We start from the raw sequence: 13,724 nt of genomic DNA on the forward strand, positions 1-13,724 counted from the left end.
AATGGCATAGGTAGTGAAGGGAGATGTGACTCTGTGGGTAGATTCACTATCCTTTGGTCCTATTCACCCCTATTTAGTAACCATGTAGGTAAGGTCCAGGGATAATAGGTAAAGTATCTGGATCTCCTCTATTGGCTTGAATAAAATTACTATTATTTACTGCATGTGTATAGATAAGCTGGTCAGTTACAGAATTTGTATACATGGTTAAGTGTCCTATTCAGATTAAATTTTCAAAGTAAAACATCAGTGGGAATTAGGCTTTGTCTCTGGATCCTAACTCTGCAGTTCATACTATATTGTTGTTTGTTGTCAGCCTAAGTAGGTATTTAACAGCACCAGTCCAGTCCTTTATTCCGGCAATCTTTACAAGGTGTTTTCCTCTATAGGATAAAAAGCGTCAGCAACCTTAGTCCTAACTAGTTGGTTCATTATTTCCAAGTGTCATTTATCCGATGCAAATTCTTGTTTCCTCCAAGACCAAGGATCTTTCTGGCCTGGACAGGTTTCTCATCAGGTGAAAGGCGAAGAGAGGCAGTGTGTGGAGGTCCAGTTTTATTGTACCCATGTCATATATAATCTGGCCAAAGTTCTTCAAAGTCTTATAATCCAGGACTTAAATGGGCATCTCTCTGGGCAGGGTGGCGAATTCTGATCGGCTGAATGGCGAAGAGGCGAGTAGTGGTGGTGTCATCGATGGAGTGGCTAAGACAGGCGAGGAGTGGAGATGTGGATGGAGTGGCGAGAAGTATGGCCTCTGGAATGTCGGTCTGGTTGCTGTCTTCCCACGCGACCACACCTGCGGGAGAAAGTCTGAGGAGATCATACTGCACAGGTACAGAGTTCGTTTTTAGTTATAATGTTTTCATCAGTGTCTGCTTCCTCCACCTGTACTGAAGCCAACTGGGGTTTAATATTCAAGGAGAAAGTGTTTGAAGTGTGGGAAATTTTCAGAGTAAAAGGAAAGAATCAGTTGTAATAGTCCTAGAGAGGGCCCTGGAGTGTGGTGAGGGGTGTGGTGAGGGGTGTGGTGAGGGGTAGGGCGAGGGGTAGGGCGAGGGGTAGGGCGAGGGGTAGGGCGAGGGGTGGGGGAGGGGGCGGTGGGGGGAGGGGGCGGTGGGGGGAGGGGCGGTGGGGGGAGGGGGCGGGGGGGGGAGGGGGGCGGTGGGGGAGGGGGCGGTGGGGGGAGGGGGCGGTGGGGGGAGGGGAGGTGGTGGGGGGAGGGGAGGTGGTGGGGGGAGGGGAGGTGGTGGGGGGAGGGTTGAGGGTTGAGGGTTGAGGGGGGAGTGGGTGAGGGGGGAGTGGGTGAGGGGGGAGATGGGGTTGGGGGTGTGTGGGGTGAGGGGAGGGAGAATAGGGAAAAGGAGAGGAAGGTGCAAGGGGTGGGGGAGTAGGAAGAAGCCAGCAGCTAAACGAAAGAGGGAGAAGGGGAATAGGGAATAGAGCATATCCATTCCAGTACTCAGTAATACACAGTCCAACCCATCCACTGTATCCAATCCAGTCCATCCCATCCCCACGATATTCAACCCAACCCCACGACATCCAACCCTTCCCAACCCAACCCCACGACATCCAAACCAGCCCAACCCAACCCCACGACATCCAACCCAACCCAACCCAACCCCACGACATCCAACCCAACCCAACCCTACGACATCCAACCCAACCCAACCCCACGACACCCATCCCAACCCAACCCCACGACCTCCATCCCAACTCAACCCAATCCCACGACCTCCATCCCAACCCAACCCCACGATATCCCTCCCAACTCTCCACAACATCCAATTCTTCCCTCAGTATAAAAGCCCTTTCAACCAACCCCACCTTATATAACCATCCCAACCATCCCAACCTCACAATATCCACACCAACCCCACATCAAATAGTTTTCAGGTATAAAGACAGAGGTAATTGAGGTATGATAAAAGATTTCCAAATTTTATTAAACAAAAGTAAGTTTTATTTTGAGATGGCTTCATCAGTAGAGTTGTCAGCGATCAGGAAGGCTCTGGTGGGTAGGTGGGTGGCAGGTGGTGGGTGGCAGGTGGCGGGTGGCAGGTGGCAGGTGTTAAGAGGCAGGTGTTAAGTGGCAGGTGTTAAGTGGCAGGTGTTAAGTGGCAGGTGGACGACAGGTGGCAGGTAGGTGGCAGGTGGGTGGCAGGTGGTTAAGTTACATGGGGGTAGTTGTGTGGTGGGTGGCAGGTGGGTGGCAGGTAGGTGGGTGGGTGGTGGGTGGCAGGTCGGTGGGTGGTGGGTGGCAGGTAGGTGGGTGGTGGGTGACAGGTGGGTGGGTGGTGGGTGACAGGTGGGTGGGTGGTGGCAGGTAGGTAGGTGGGTGGTGGCAGGTAGGTAGGTGGGTGGTGGCAGGTAGGTTGGTGGGTGGTGGCAGGTAGGTGGGTGGTGGCAGGTAGGTAGGTGGGTGGTGGCAGGTAGGTAGGTGGGTGGTGGCAGGTGGCAGGTAGGTGGGTGGTGGCAGGTAGGTGGGTGGTGGCAGGTAGGTGGGTGATGGCAGGTGGATGGGTGGTGGGTGTAGGTAGTGGGTGGCAGGTGGGTGGGGGTGGTAGGTAGTGGGTAGTGGCAGGTGGGTGGGGGGTGATAGGTAGTGGGTGGCAGGTGGGTGGGGGGTGATAGGTAGTGGGTGGCAGGTGGGTGGGGGGTGATAGGTAGTGGGTGGCAGGTGGGTGGGGGGTGATAGGTAGTGGGTGGCAGATGGGTAGTGGGTAGTGGCAGGTGGCAGATGGGTAGTGGGTAGTGGCAGGTGGGTAGTGGGTAGTGGCAGGTGGGTAGTGGCAGGTGGGTAGTGGGTAGTGGCAGGTGGGTAGTGGGTAGTGGCAGGTGGCTAGTGGGTAGTGGCAGGTGGCAGGTGGCTAGTGGGTAGTGGCAGGTGGCTAGTGGGTAGTGGCAGGTGGGTAGTGGGTAGTGGCAGGTGGCTAGTGGGTAGTGGCAGGTGGCTAGTGGGTAGTGGCAGGTGGCTAGTGGGTAGTGGCAGGTGGCTAGTGGGTAGTGGCAGGTGGGTAGTGGCAGGTGGGTAGTGGCAGGTGGGTAGTGGCAGGTGGCTAGTGGCAGGTGGCTAGTGGGTAGTGGGTAGTGGCAGGTGGGTAGTGGCAGGTGGGTAGTGGCAGGTGGGTAGTGGGTAGTGGCAGGTGGGTAGTGGGTAGTGGGTAGTGGGTAGTGGCAGGTGGGTAGTGGGTAGTGGCAGGTGGGTAGTGGGTAGTGGGTAGTGGGTAGTGGGTAGTGGGTAGTGGTTAGTGGGTAGTGGGTAGTGGGTAGTGGGTAGTGGGTAGTGGTAGGTGGGTAGTGGGTAGTGGTAGGTGGGTAGTGGGTAGTGGTAGGTGGGTAGTGGGTAGTGGCAGGTGGGTAGTGGGTAGTGGCAGGTGGGTAGTGGGTAGTGGCAGGTGGGTGGTGGCAGGTGGGTGGTGGCAGGTGGGTGGTGGCAGGTGGGTGGTGGCAGGTGGGTGGTGGCAGGTGGGTGGTGGCAGGTGGGTGGTGGCAGGTGGGTGGTGGCAGGTGGGTAGTGGCAGGTGGGTAGTGGCAGGTGGGTAGTGGCAGGTGGGTAGTGGCAGGTGGGTAGTGGCAGGTGGGTAGTGGCAGGTGGGTAGTGGCAGGTGGGTAGTGGCAGGTGGGTAGTGGCAGGTAGGTAGTGGCAGGTGGGTAGTGGCAGGTGGGTAGTGGCAGGTGGGTAGTGGCAGGTGGGTGGTGGCAGGTGGGTGGTGGCAGGTGGGTAGTGGCAGGTGGGTAGTGGCAGGTGGGTAGTGGCAGGTGGGTAGTGGCAGGTGGGTAGTGGCAGGTGGGTAGTGGCAGGTGGGTAGTGGCAGGTGGGGTAGTGGCAGGTGGGGTAGTGGCAGGTGGGGTAGTGGCAGGTGGGGTAGTGGCACGTGGGGTAGTGGCAGGTGGGGTAGTGGCAGGTGGTGGGTAGTGGCAGGTGGTGGGTAGTGGCAGGTGGTGGGTAGTGGCAGGTGGTGGGTAGTGGTAGGTGGTGGGTAGTGGTGATGAGTGGCAGGTGGGTAGTGGTGGTGAGTGGCAGGTAGCAGGTGGTGGTGAGTGGCAGGTAGCAGGTGGTGGTGAGTGGCAGGTAGCAGGTGGTGGTGAGTGGCAGGTAGCAGATGGTGGTGAGTGGCAGGTAGCAGGTGGTGGGTGGCAGGTGCTTGGTAGGGGGATGGTGGAAGAGTAGGTGGTAGTCAGACTGGTGGTAGGTGGGTAATGGTTGGCAGGTGGGTGGCAAATGGGTTGCAAGTGGGTGGCTGGTAGGTTGGCGGGTGGGTGGTGGGTGACAGGTGGGTGGTGGGTGGTGGGTGGCAGGTAGGTGGGTGGTGGCAGGTAGGTGGGTGGTGGGTGGTAGGTGGGTGGTGGGTGGTAGGTGGGTGGTAGGTGGGTGGTAGGTGGGTGGTAGGTGGGTGGTAGGTGGGTGGTAGGTGGATAGTGGGTGGGTGGTAGGTGGATAGTGGGTGGGTGGTAGGTGGATAGTGGGTGGGTGGTAGGTGGATAGTGGGTGGGTGGTAGGTGGATAGTGGGTGGGTGGTAGGTGGATAGTGGGTGGGTGGTAGGTGGATAGTGGGTGGTAGGTGGTGGTAGATGGGCTGTAGGTGGTGGTGGTAGATGGGCTGTAGGTGGTGGTGGTAGGTGGGTGGTAGGTGGTGGTGAGTGGCAGGTTGCAGGTGGTGATAGGTGGGTGGTAGGTGGTGATAGGTGGGTGGTAGGTGGTGATAGGTGGGTGGTAGGTGGTGATAGGTGGGTGGTAGGTGGTGATAGGTGGGTGGTGGGTGGGTGGTGGGTGGGTGGTGGGTGGGTGGTGGGTGGGTGGTGGGTGGGTGGTGGGTGGGTGGTGTGGGTGTGGGAGGTGTGTGGGTGGTGGGGTGGTGGGGGGGTGGGGGGGTGGTGGGTGGGTGGTGGGGTGGTGGGTGGGTGGTGGGGTGGTGGGTGGGTGGTGGGGTGGTGGGTGGGGGGTGGGGTGGGTGGTGGGTGGTGGGTGGTGGGTGGGTGGTGGGGTGGGTGGTGGGTGGTAGGTGGGTGGTAGGTGGGTGGTGGGTGGTAGGTGGTAGGTGGGTGGTGGGTGGTAGGTGGTAGGTGGGTGGTAGGTGGTAGGTGGGTGGTAGGTGGGTGGTGGGTGGGTGGTGGGTGGGTGGTGGGTGGGTGGTGGGTGGGTGGTGGGTGGCAGGTGGGTAGTGGGTAGTGGCAGGTGGGTAGTGGCAGGTGGGTAGTGGCAGGTGGGTAGTGGCAGGTGGCAGGTGGGTAGTGGCAGGTGGCAGGTGGGTAGTGGCAGGTGGCAGGTGGGTAGTGGCAGGTGGCAGGTGGGTAGTGGCAGGTGGCAGGTGGGGTAGTGGCAGGTGGCAGGTGGGGTAGTGGCAGGTGGGGTAGTGGCAGGTGGGGTAGTGGCAGGTGGTGGGGTAGTGGCAGGTGGGGTAGTGGCAGGTGGTGGGTGGTGGTGGTGAATGACAGGTTGGAGGTGGTGGTGAGTGACAGGTTGCAGGTGGTGGGTGGTGAGTGGCAGGTAGAAGGTGGTGGGTGGTGAGTGGCAGGTAGAAGGTGGTGGGTGGTGAGTGGCAGGTAGAAGGTGGTGGGTGGTGAGTGGCAGGTAGAAGGTGGTGGGTGGTGAGTGGCAGGTAGAAGGTGGTGGGTGGCAGGTGGCAGGTAGAAGGTGGTGGGTGGCAGGTGGCAGGTAGAAGGTGGTGGGTGGCAGGTGGCAGGTAGAAGGTGGTGGGTGGCAGGTGGCAGGTAGAAGGTGGTGAGTAGCAGGTAGCAGGTGGTGAGTGGCAGGTAGCAGGTGGTGAGTGGCAGGTGGCATGTGGCAGGTGGCAGGTGGCAGGTGGCAGGTGGCAGGTGGCAGGTGGTGGGTGGTGGGTGGCAGGTGGTGGGTGGTGGGTGGCAGGTGGTGGGTGGTGGGTGGCAGGTGGTGGGTGGTGGGTGGTGGGTGGTGGGTGGTGGGTGGCAGGTGGTGGGTGGCAGGTGGTGGGTGGCAGGTGGTGGGTGGCAGGTGGTGGGTGGCAGGTGGTGGGTGGCAGGTGGTGGGTGGCAGGTGGTGGGTGGCAGGTGGTGGGTGGCAGGTACGTGGTAGGTGGATGGTGGAAGAGTAGGTGGTAGTCAGACTGGTGGTAGGTGGGAGGTGGGTAATGGTTGGCAGGTGGGTGGCTGGTAGGTTGGCAGGTGGGTGGCTGGTAGGTTGGCAGGTGGGTGGCTGGTAGGTTGGCAGGTGGGTGGTGGGAGGTTGGCAGGTGGGTGGTGGGAGGTTGGCAGGTGGGTGGTGGGAGGTTGGCAGGTGGGTGGTGGGAGGTTGCAGGTAGGTGGGACGTTGCAGGTAGGTGGGACGTTGCAGGTAGGTGGGAGGTGGCAGGTAGGTGGGAGGTGGCAGGTAGGTGGGAGGTGGCAGGTAGGTGGGAGGTGGCAGGTGGTAAGTGGCAGGTGGTAAGTGGCAGGTGGTAAGTGGCAGGTGGTAAGTGGCAGGTGGTAAGTGGCAGGTGGTAAGTGGCAGGTGGTAAGTGGCAGGTGGATGGCAGGTGGTAAGTGGCAGGTGGATGGCAGGTGGTAAGTGACAGGTGGAGGGTAAGAAGCTGAAAATAATTCAATACATGGTTTAAATAATCAAACATTTCACAGAGTTGTCTCTCCGTGGGCGTAAAGCTTAACTGGACCAACTGAATCAGTAAATTTAATGACAGTTAACGTATACAAGTACTAGGCCTTTACTGACAATGGTACTGACTGACTAACTGGTAAAACGAATACTGACAGGAAGTGAAGACTGAGGATGTGGTCTACCTGAATCAGCTAAATATGTGGAATGACTGACTGTGGGTGTGGACTGTGGGTGTGGACTGAGTGTGTGGAATGAGAGTGTGGACTGTGTGTGTGGAATGAGAGTGTGGATTAACTGATTTACTCAACATCTGGACGGTGGGTCTGGATTAACTGAACTGGACGGGAGTGGACTGAGAATGTGGACTGAACTGGATTGAATTGTGGGTGTGGATTACGCAGACTGAACTGGAGTGGACTGGGGGTGTGGACTGACTGGACTGGACTGGGGGTGTGGACTGACTGGACTGGACTAGGGGTGTGGACTAACTGAACTGGACTGGACTAGACTGGACTAGGGGTGTGGAATGACTGGACTGGACTGGATTGTGTGTGTGAGTGTGGACTGGAGTGGACTTTGGGTGTGGACTGGACTGAATTAGGGGTGTGGACTGACTGACGAGCTGGACTGAACTGCGGTGTGAACTGACTGACTGGACTGGACTGGGATGTGGACTGACTGGGCTGGACTGGACTGTGGGTGTGGGTGTGGACTGTGGGTGTGGACTGTGGGTGTGGACTGTGGGTGTGGACTGTGGGTGTGGACTGGACTGGACTGTGGGTGTGGACTGGACTGGACTGGGGGTGTGGACTGACTGGACTCGACTAGGGGTGTGGACTGACTGACTTGACTGAACTGGACTGTGGGTGTGGACTGACTGGCTGGACTAGACTAGGGGTGTGGACTGACTGGCTGGACTAGACTAGGGGTGTGGACTGACTGGCTGGACTGGACTGAGGGTGTGGACTGACTGGCTGGACTAGACTAGGGGTGTGGACTGACTGGCTGGACTAGACTAGGGGTGTGGACTGACTGGCTGGACTAGACTAGGGGTGTGGACTGACTGGCTGGACTGGACTGAGGGTGTGGACTGTGGATGTGGACTAACTGGACTGAACTGTGAACCGACTGGCTAGCTGGACTGTGAATGTGGACTGGACTAGATTGTGGCTGTGGACTAAGTCGACTGGACTGTGCACTAAGTCGACTGGACTGTGCACTAAGTCGACTGGACTGTGCACTAAGTCGAGTGGACTGTGCACTAAGTCGAGTGGACTGTGCACTAAGTCGACTGCAATGTGGACTAAGTCGACTGGACTGTGGACTAAGTAGACTGGACTGTGCACAAACTGGATTGGACTGTGGACTGAGTAGACCGGACTGTGGACTGACTGGATTGGACTGTAGACTGACTGGATTGGCTGACTGAAGGATTAAAATGACTGATGCCGACTGACTGATGCCGACTGACTGATGCCGACTGACTGATGCCGACTGACTGATGCCGACTGACTGATGCTGCTAGGATGTGGACTGTGACAGTATGGACTAAGTGACTGTGAACTGAGTGACATGGTGTGGACTGTGACAGTATGGACTAAGTGACTGTGTGAACTAAGTGACATGGTGTGTACTTACAGGGTGTGTACTGACAGGGTGTGTACTGACAGGGTGTGTACTGACAGGGTGTGTACTGACAGGGCGTGGACTGAGTGACAGGGCGTGGACTGAGTGACAGGGCGTGGACTGAGTGACAGGGTGTGGACTGAGTGACAGGGTGTGAAATGAGTGACAGGGTGTGGACTGCAACAGGGTGTGGACTGCAACAGGGTGTGGACTGCGACAAGGTGTGGACTGAGTGACACTGGGGATAGACTGACGATCTGACAGTGAAATATAATTGGGGAGTCTGATTGGCTAAGGGGTTGGACTGATAGATCATAAAACTGGACTGACAGGGGTTTACAAGGCTGTGGACTGACAGGGGTTTACAAGGCTGTGGACTGACAGGGGTTTACAAGGCTGTGGACTGACAGGGGTTTACAAGGCTGTGGACTGACAGGGGTTTACAAGGCTGTGGACTGACAGGGATTTACAAGGCTGTGGACTGACAGGGGTTTACAAGGCTTTGGAGTGAATCAGTAAAGGTATGTAGTGATGCAGGCTGTGGAGTCAATCAGTAAGGGTTTGTGGTGATAGTGGGTGTGGACTACCTGAGTTTTTGAAGGTGGGGACTGTCCATGGGTGTAGGACGACTGACTGGTTGTGGGTGTGAGTCACTGACGTGTATTTTGATTGAACTGACCTACTACCAATGATTGACTGATGATGAGGACTAACATAGGGTGTGGACACACAGGTCAGTGAGGCTGTGGACTGACTGGGTCAGTAGGGCTGTGGACTGACTGGGTCAGTAGGGCTGTGGACTGACTGGGTCAGTAGGGCTGTGGACTGACAGACAGTAAGAGTTTGGAGTACTGGAGAATGTGGGGTGAATCATGAAGGGCTTGGAGTGATGGATGTGCACTGAATCAGTAAGGGTTTGAAGTGATAAAGTGTGTGGACTGACTAGAGTGAATGTGATCGACTAGAATGTAGACTGACTAGATGTGCCGACTGCTGATCAGTGAGTCAATTGGTTAAAGGTACTGAAAGGCGGAATCAGTGACTGTGGAGTGACTGGGCCTGTGACTGCCTGACTGACTGGGGGTCTAACAAAGAGGGAAGATGGTTAAGTAATCAGGACGGGGTGTGATATAAATTTATAATGGGACAGTGATGAGGCAGGACTTAGCTAACCAACTGACAAGAGAGGCAAACGACTTGAGTTATTAAAAAAAGCACAAAGGTGTAAGGAAATCCATAAGGTTATAGAGTTATTTATGAAACACCTTTAATTCATGTGATCAGCCTGCATTCCACGATATAGTGTAGTTAGGAACGATACAGAAAAGCCAGGCATTAAGAAATAATATGGGTCATGTCTACACCTTGGTGCTCTTTTAAAATGATACGACCCTATGACAGAACTGACGACGACTAAGGGGTGACCAAAGCCTAGATATGATTAACTGAAGGCCGAGTGTTTGGAGCTAAGCCGAGTCGTGAACTAAATTTACTATATCCTGACTAACGACTGATTGGTGTAAGTCAACTAAAATATTGTGAGGTTCAAAGTCCTCGTACATTACCGGATAAGAAAGATGAGGATACTTCTGGGTAGGCATCGCATCCTCGGAGGGGTAAATTCAAGACGAGGTATCAATGGCACCGAGCAGTATGTTAAGGTGGTACAAGCTGGATGATTTCCCTCCTGTAAATGCCATATAAAATTAGCAGGACTTACATCAGTGTATTCGTTATTTCTGACTGTCTCTTTGTTGAAAATATCCACACTTATTTTATCGTCAAATATGTTTACATTATTTTGGCTTTGTCACTTACTGTACTAGATATTTTGCCCTTGTTATACTGTCTCATTGTACATAGTGTTTTGCGAAGTACTTACCTAATCTTCCTTTCAGATGACGTACTTTGTCGAGGTCCCTCCCACGGTCGCTGTCAGCATCATCTCCCACGGTCACGGTCAGCATCACCAGTGTCCCTCCACTATCGGCTTCTCGCCAGCATCCCAGCCTTCACTCCACCTGCCAAGTAGGTATCATTTATTTTTAAAGTTCATTCGTCAATTTGGGAGATTTTTTTTTTTCGGCAATATTACGTAGCTCAGACAGACTACGAAAGACCTACGGTGTTGCCCATCCATAGCACTTTTTCGTAACTGGCACAAAGTTCTGTGTTAATTATGCTACAACTTATCAGTCAAGACGGGGATTCAATTTTGAGCAAACTAAAATTAATGTATCGTCTCCATAAAATAAGCACGTCAAATGCAGCCATTCACTATGTCAGCTGGATTCCAACATTTTTCTAATATATAAAAACAACAAATTCAAGAAACTAGCAATTTAGTTTAAAAGTAGCAGTAGAAATTTGACAAGCAAAGTCTTCCTAAATAATTGCAATGTAACGACCAAGAACGTTGAAAATGCTCTTTATGGCGAGGACTTCCGGTTCTTTAATAACTGTACTGAAACTATATCTTATTTAACTCAATAATTTCAAGGGCTGTGGTAGGTGGTGGCGACCATCATTCATTCACTTGATGTAGTGGTGCCTCCTTCTTCCTTAGCCTTTATCATTCTTTTTCTGTGCCTGCCCTCCTCTCTTCCTATTTCGCCCATATTTCCTGTCACTTCTAATTGATTTTCTTTCCTTTACATGTTCTTTATATTGAGTGACAAGCCAAATGGTTTCCTGTAAGCCAAGAAACCATTTACAACGCTGGGTGTTAACCATATAACCAAACCATACGTGCTGCCTACGTGTCAAGTGGGTTGGCTGAGGGTTAGTGCCCCTCCTCGTAAAACAAATAACTCAGTAAAATGGCCACCCCTTACGGGATTATAGCGTCTGGCAATAGATAGATAGACTGATTTCAAGGCAGAGACGTGTAAGCATTTTGGAGACGAAACTAAATTGCTGATCAACGTATGCAACGGTATAATCGTTATATTAAACAGTATAATCAATCATATGCCATACCTGTATCAAAAGCCATAACTAAACTGTACCTGGCGTGATGAAATGCCAACACTGCTCTGGCATCCCGGTTCAGTTATCCTCTCATTTTATCTCCGACCTCTTGTGTCATAGGCGTGATTTCTTGTATTCTTTGCTCATCTCGTCCTCTGGCTTCCTCTCGTAGTACCTTCTTTGCTGTTCTAGCCACCTCAGTAAGTGCACTTCTGCTCACACATCCCTCCCTGTAATACCAGGGTCTGTGAAGAGACAGATCTCTAGTCCGATAAGCTATTTCAGAGTTATTTCATCTGCTACATAAACTATTTTTTTCCATAATTATTCGCCATCTATAACTGGACACGGAATCTGAGCCGTAATCTTGTTGGTCTATTTCATTAACGCCTCTTATGACAATGGTATCTTAAGGAAATTGTTGCAAAGTACTCAATGACACTAACAACTTCAGTTATGCTATAAGTATATCTATTTTTCACATAAAAGTATTAAAGTGACAAGTAAATCACTTAGGAAGAGGCACCAAGTCCATTATGCCAACAAGATTACCTCTGTCAACAAAACTGTTCATCATTGCAGCTGCCAGCAGTACCACAGGCCCCGACGACCCCCCCACAGGCCAGACGACTTCCACACAGGTCACGACGACGCCCACACAGGCCCGACGAAGACCCCGACAGGCACCGACGACGCTCCCATGGGCACCGACGACGCCCGCACAGGCCCCGGCGTCTCAGGTCTATACTCCGGCACCGATCCTCAGCATCCGCCTGAAAGATGATCGTATTTGTAACAGACATCCAAGTTATTTTTCTACATGGCTGTTTATTTTCACTGTCGTGCAGATATTTAACTGACCAAGACATGTAATTAGAGTCAGATAACACTAAAACACATCTTACCATTTACAGCTTCCACAGTTCCACACGCTGACGCTTCATCTCCCGCCCTCATCTAATCCTGGCGACATCACAGCTCTGTCTCGGCAGCTCCTCACCCCCTGCAAGATGAACGTAGTCTCAGCAGCAGTTCTCTTAAGGTGTTTGTATGCACAAGGATGTTTTAGTTACACATGCAGATATTTTAAAAATTTAAGGTCAGCAAGTATAAGCAGATTTATCATACAGCAAATTTATCTTACCACTGCAGCATCCGAACCTTCCGCCGGCCACACAGCTTCCGCCCATGATGACGGCAACTGCCCACGCCGCAGCGTCTGCCCTCATCGCAGCTTCCGCCTCTTCCCCAACGTGGTAGGTATGCCGTCTGCATCCCTATGGAACATGAACACTGCTGCATAATTTCTTCTAAGTTTTATGATCAGTTATTTTATGGGAATGTTCTTTACAGTATTACGCAATCCACTTTTAAAGGTTAAATGCTGGAAAAAGATATGTGGTCTTTAACTTACGCATGTGCAAACAGATAGAATTTTTGATAGCATGTTACATCCCCAAAGACGTGAATTGTTTAATTTTGTTTAGTAGTATTTTCACAATTATTCTCTCTGGTTTGCTTAGTGTTTGGTAGCTGTGTCAAGTTGAAGGTACAAGCTAGCAATCTTATGAACAAACTTTAGCACAAGACTGAAAACTTTAATTATTTCTTACCATTGCAGCTGCTGTTGGCGTATTTGTTGCTCTTGCACACCAGCACTGCAGCTCCACTTCGACGCTGCAGTCCCACGCTGACGCCGCACGCAACGCCGACACAGTAGGCCCCAACGACGACCCAGCCCTAACGCCGACCCAACGACCTCCACGCCGACACAACGACCTCCACGCCGACACGACGACCTCCACGCCGACACGACGACCTCCACGCCGACACGACGACCTCCACGCCGACACAACACCCCCACGTCGACGCCACAGGTTGCGCCCCTCGTCGTAGGCTCGTCGTAGGCTCGTCGTCTGCATCAGTCTGTAAGATTAACATAGTCACAGCAACAGTTCTCAGTTATAATTCTCCATCAGTTGTCTTAATTCAGTATATGTTAGTGATAGCATAGTGACGTTCCCATGAGATTAGATTTCTTTAATACCTCTTCCTTCACGATTTGTTTTGCATAATTGCGTCATCTTCCTATACATTTTGTCCAGTATCTACAAAATGTCTAAGGTAAGTAAAAGAGTAACATTTAGCATTTACAAGTAACGTGATGCTATAGCCTGTTTTCACCTGCCTTTACCACTCACACCTTTACTGGTATGTGCAATATATTAACTATTTCATTACGTATGTCGTGGCTACATGAAATTCAATGGACTTACGCTAAAAGGTAGTTTTTTTTTTTTTTTTTTTATGTGTCCGATTCTGGGCACAGGCTTCATAGCCTGCTCTCAAGGCCCAGTAGTCCTCCTACATGCCATACACCTCTACATGTCACCACTTCGACGCTAACACCCATCGTTCATATTGAATACATAGCTGGGCTGTCTCATATTGGTATTAGCGGGGGTATTTTTTCGACATGTCAGCGGGTCTCCTGGTAGATCTGTAAAGTCTGATTTTATGAAATTCAGATCCTTAACCTGTTCCCTGTCCC

General features: G+C 52.7%; 1 protein-coding gene across 1 annotated transcript; it reads left to right on the top strand.

The window, feature by feature from the left end:
- The first annotated feature begins 700 nt into the window (after nt 1-700).
- LOC145397634 (uncharacterized) lies at nt 701-12,140 on the top strand. The gene is made up of 4 exons (XM_080270674.1): nt 701-835; nt 10,102-10,231; nt 11,756-11,913; nt 12,088-12,140. Exons 1-4 carry the CDS (start codon nt 751-753, stop codon nt 12,132-12,134), a joined length of 420 nt encoding a protein of 139 aa, XP_080126800.1. The 5' UTR covers nt 701-750; the 3' UTR covers nt 12,135-12,140.
- Nucleotides 12,141-13,724: the final 1,584 nt, after the last annotated feature.

This window comes from Coenobita brevimanus, chromosome 42, assembly GCF_032717465.1.
Source record: "Coenobita brevimanus isolate Jiangsu-jjx chromosome 42, ASM3271746v2, whole genome shotgun sequence".
Classification (NCBI taxonomy): domain Eukaryota; kingdom Metazoa; phylum Arthropoda; class Malacostraca; order Decapoda; family Coenobitidae; genus Coenobita; species Coenobita brevimanus.

Coding starts and splice junctions, on each gene's coding strand:
- LOC145397634 (XM_080270674.1), top strand. CDS start 751: ATGGCCTCTGGAATGTCGGTCTGGTTGCTGTCTTCCCACGCGACCACA. Junction 836..10,101: donor GAGGAGATCATACTGCACAG/GTACAGAGTTCG, acceptor TCTTCCTTTCAG/ATGACGTACTTTGTCGAGGT. Junction 10,232..11,755: donor GCCTTCACTCCACCTGCCAA/GTAGGTATCATT, acceptor TCATCATTGCAG/CTGCCAGCAGTACCACAGGC.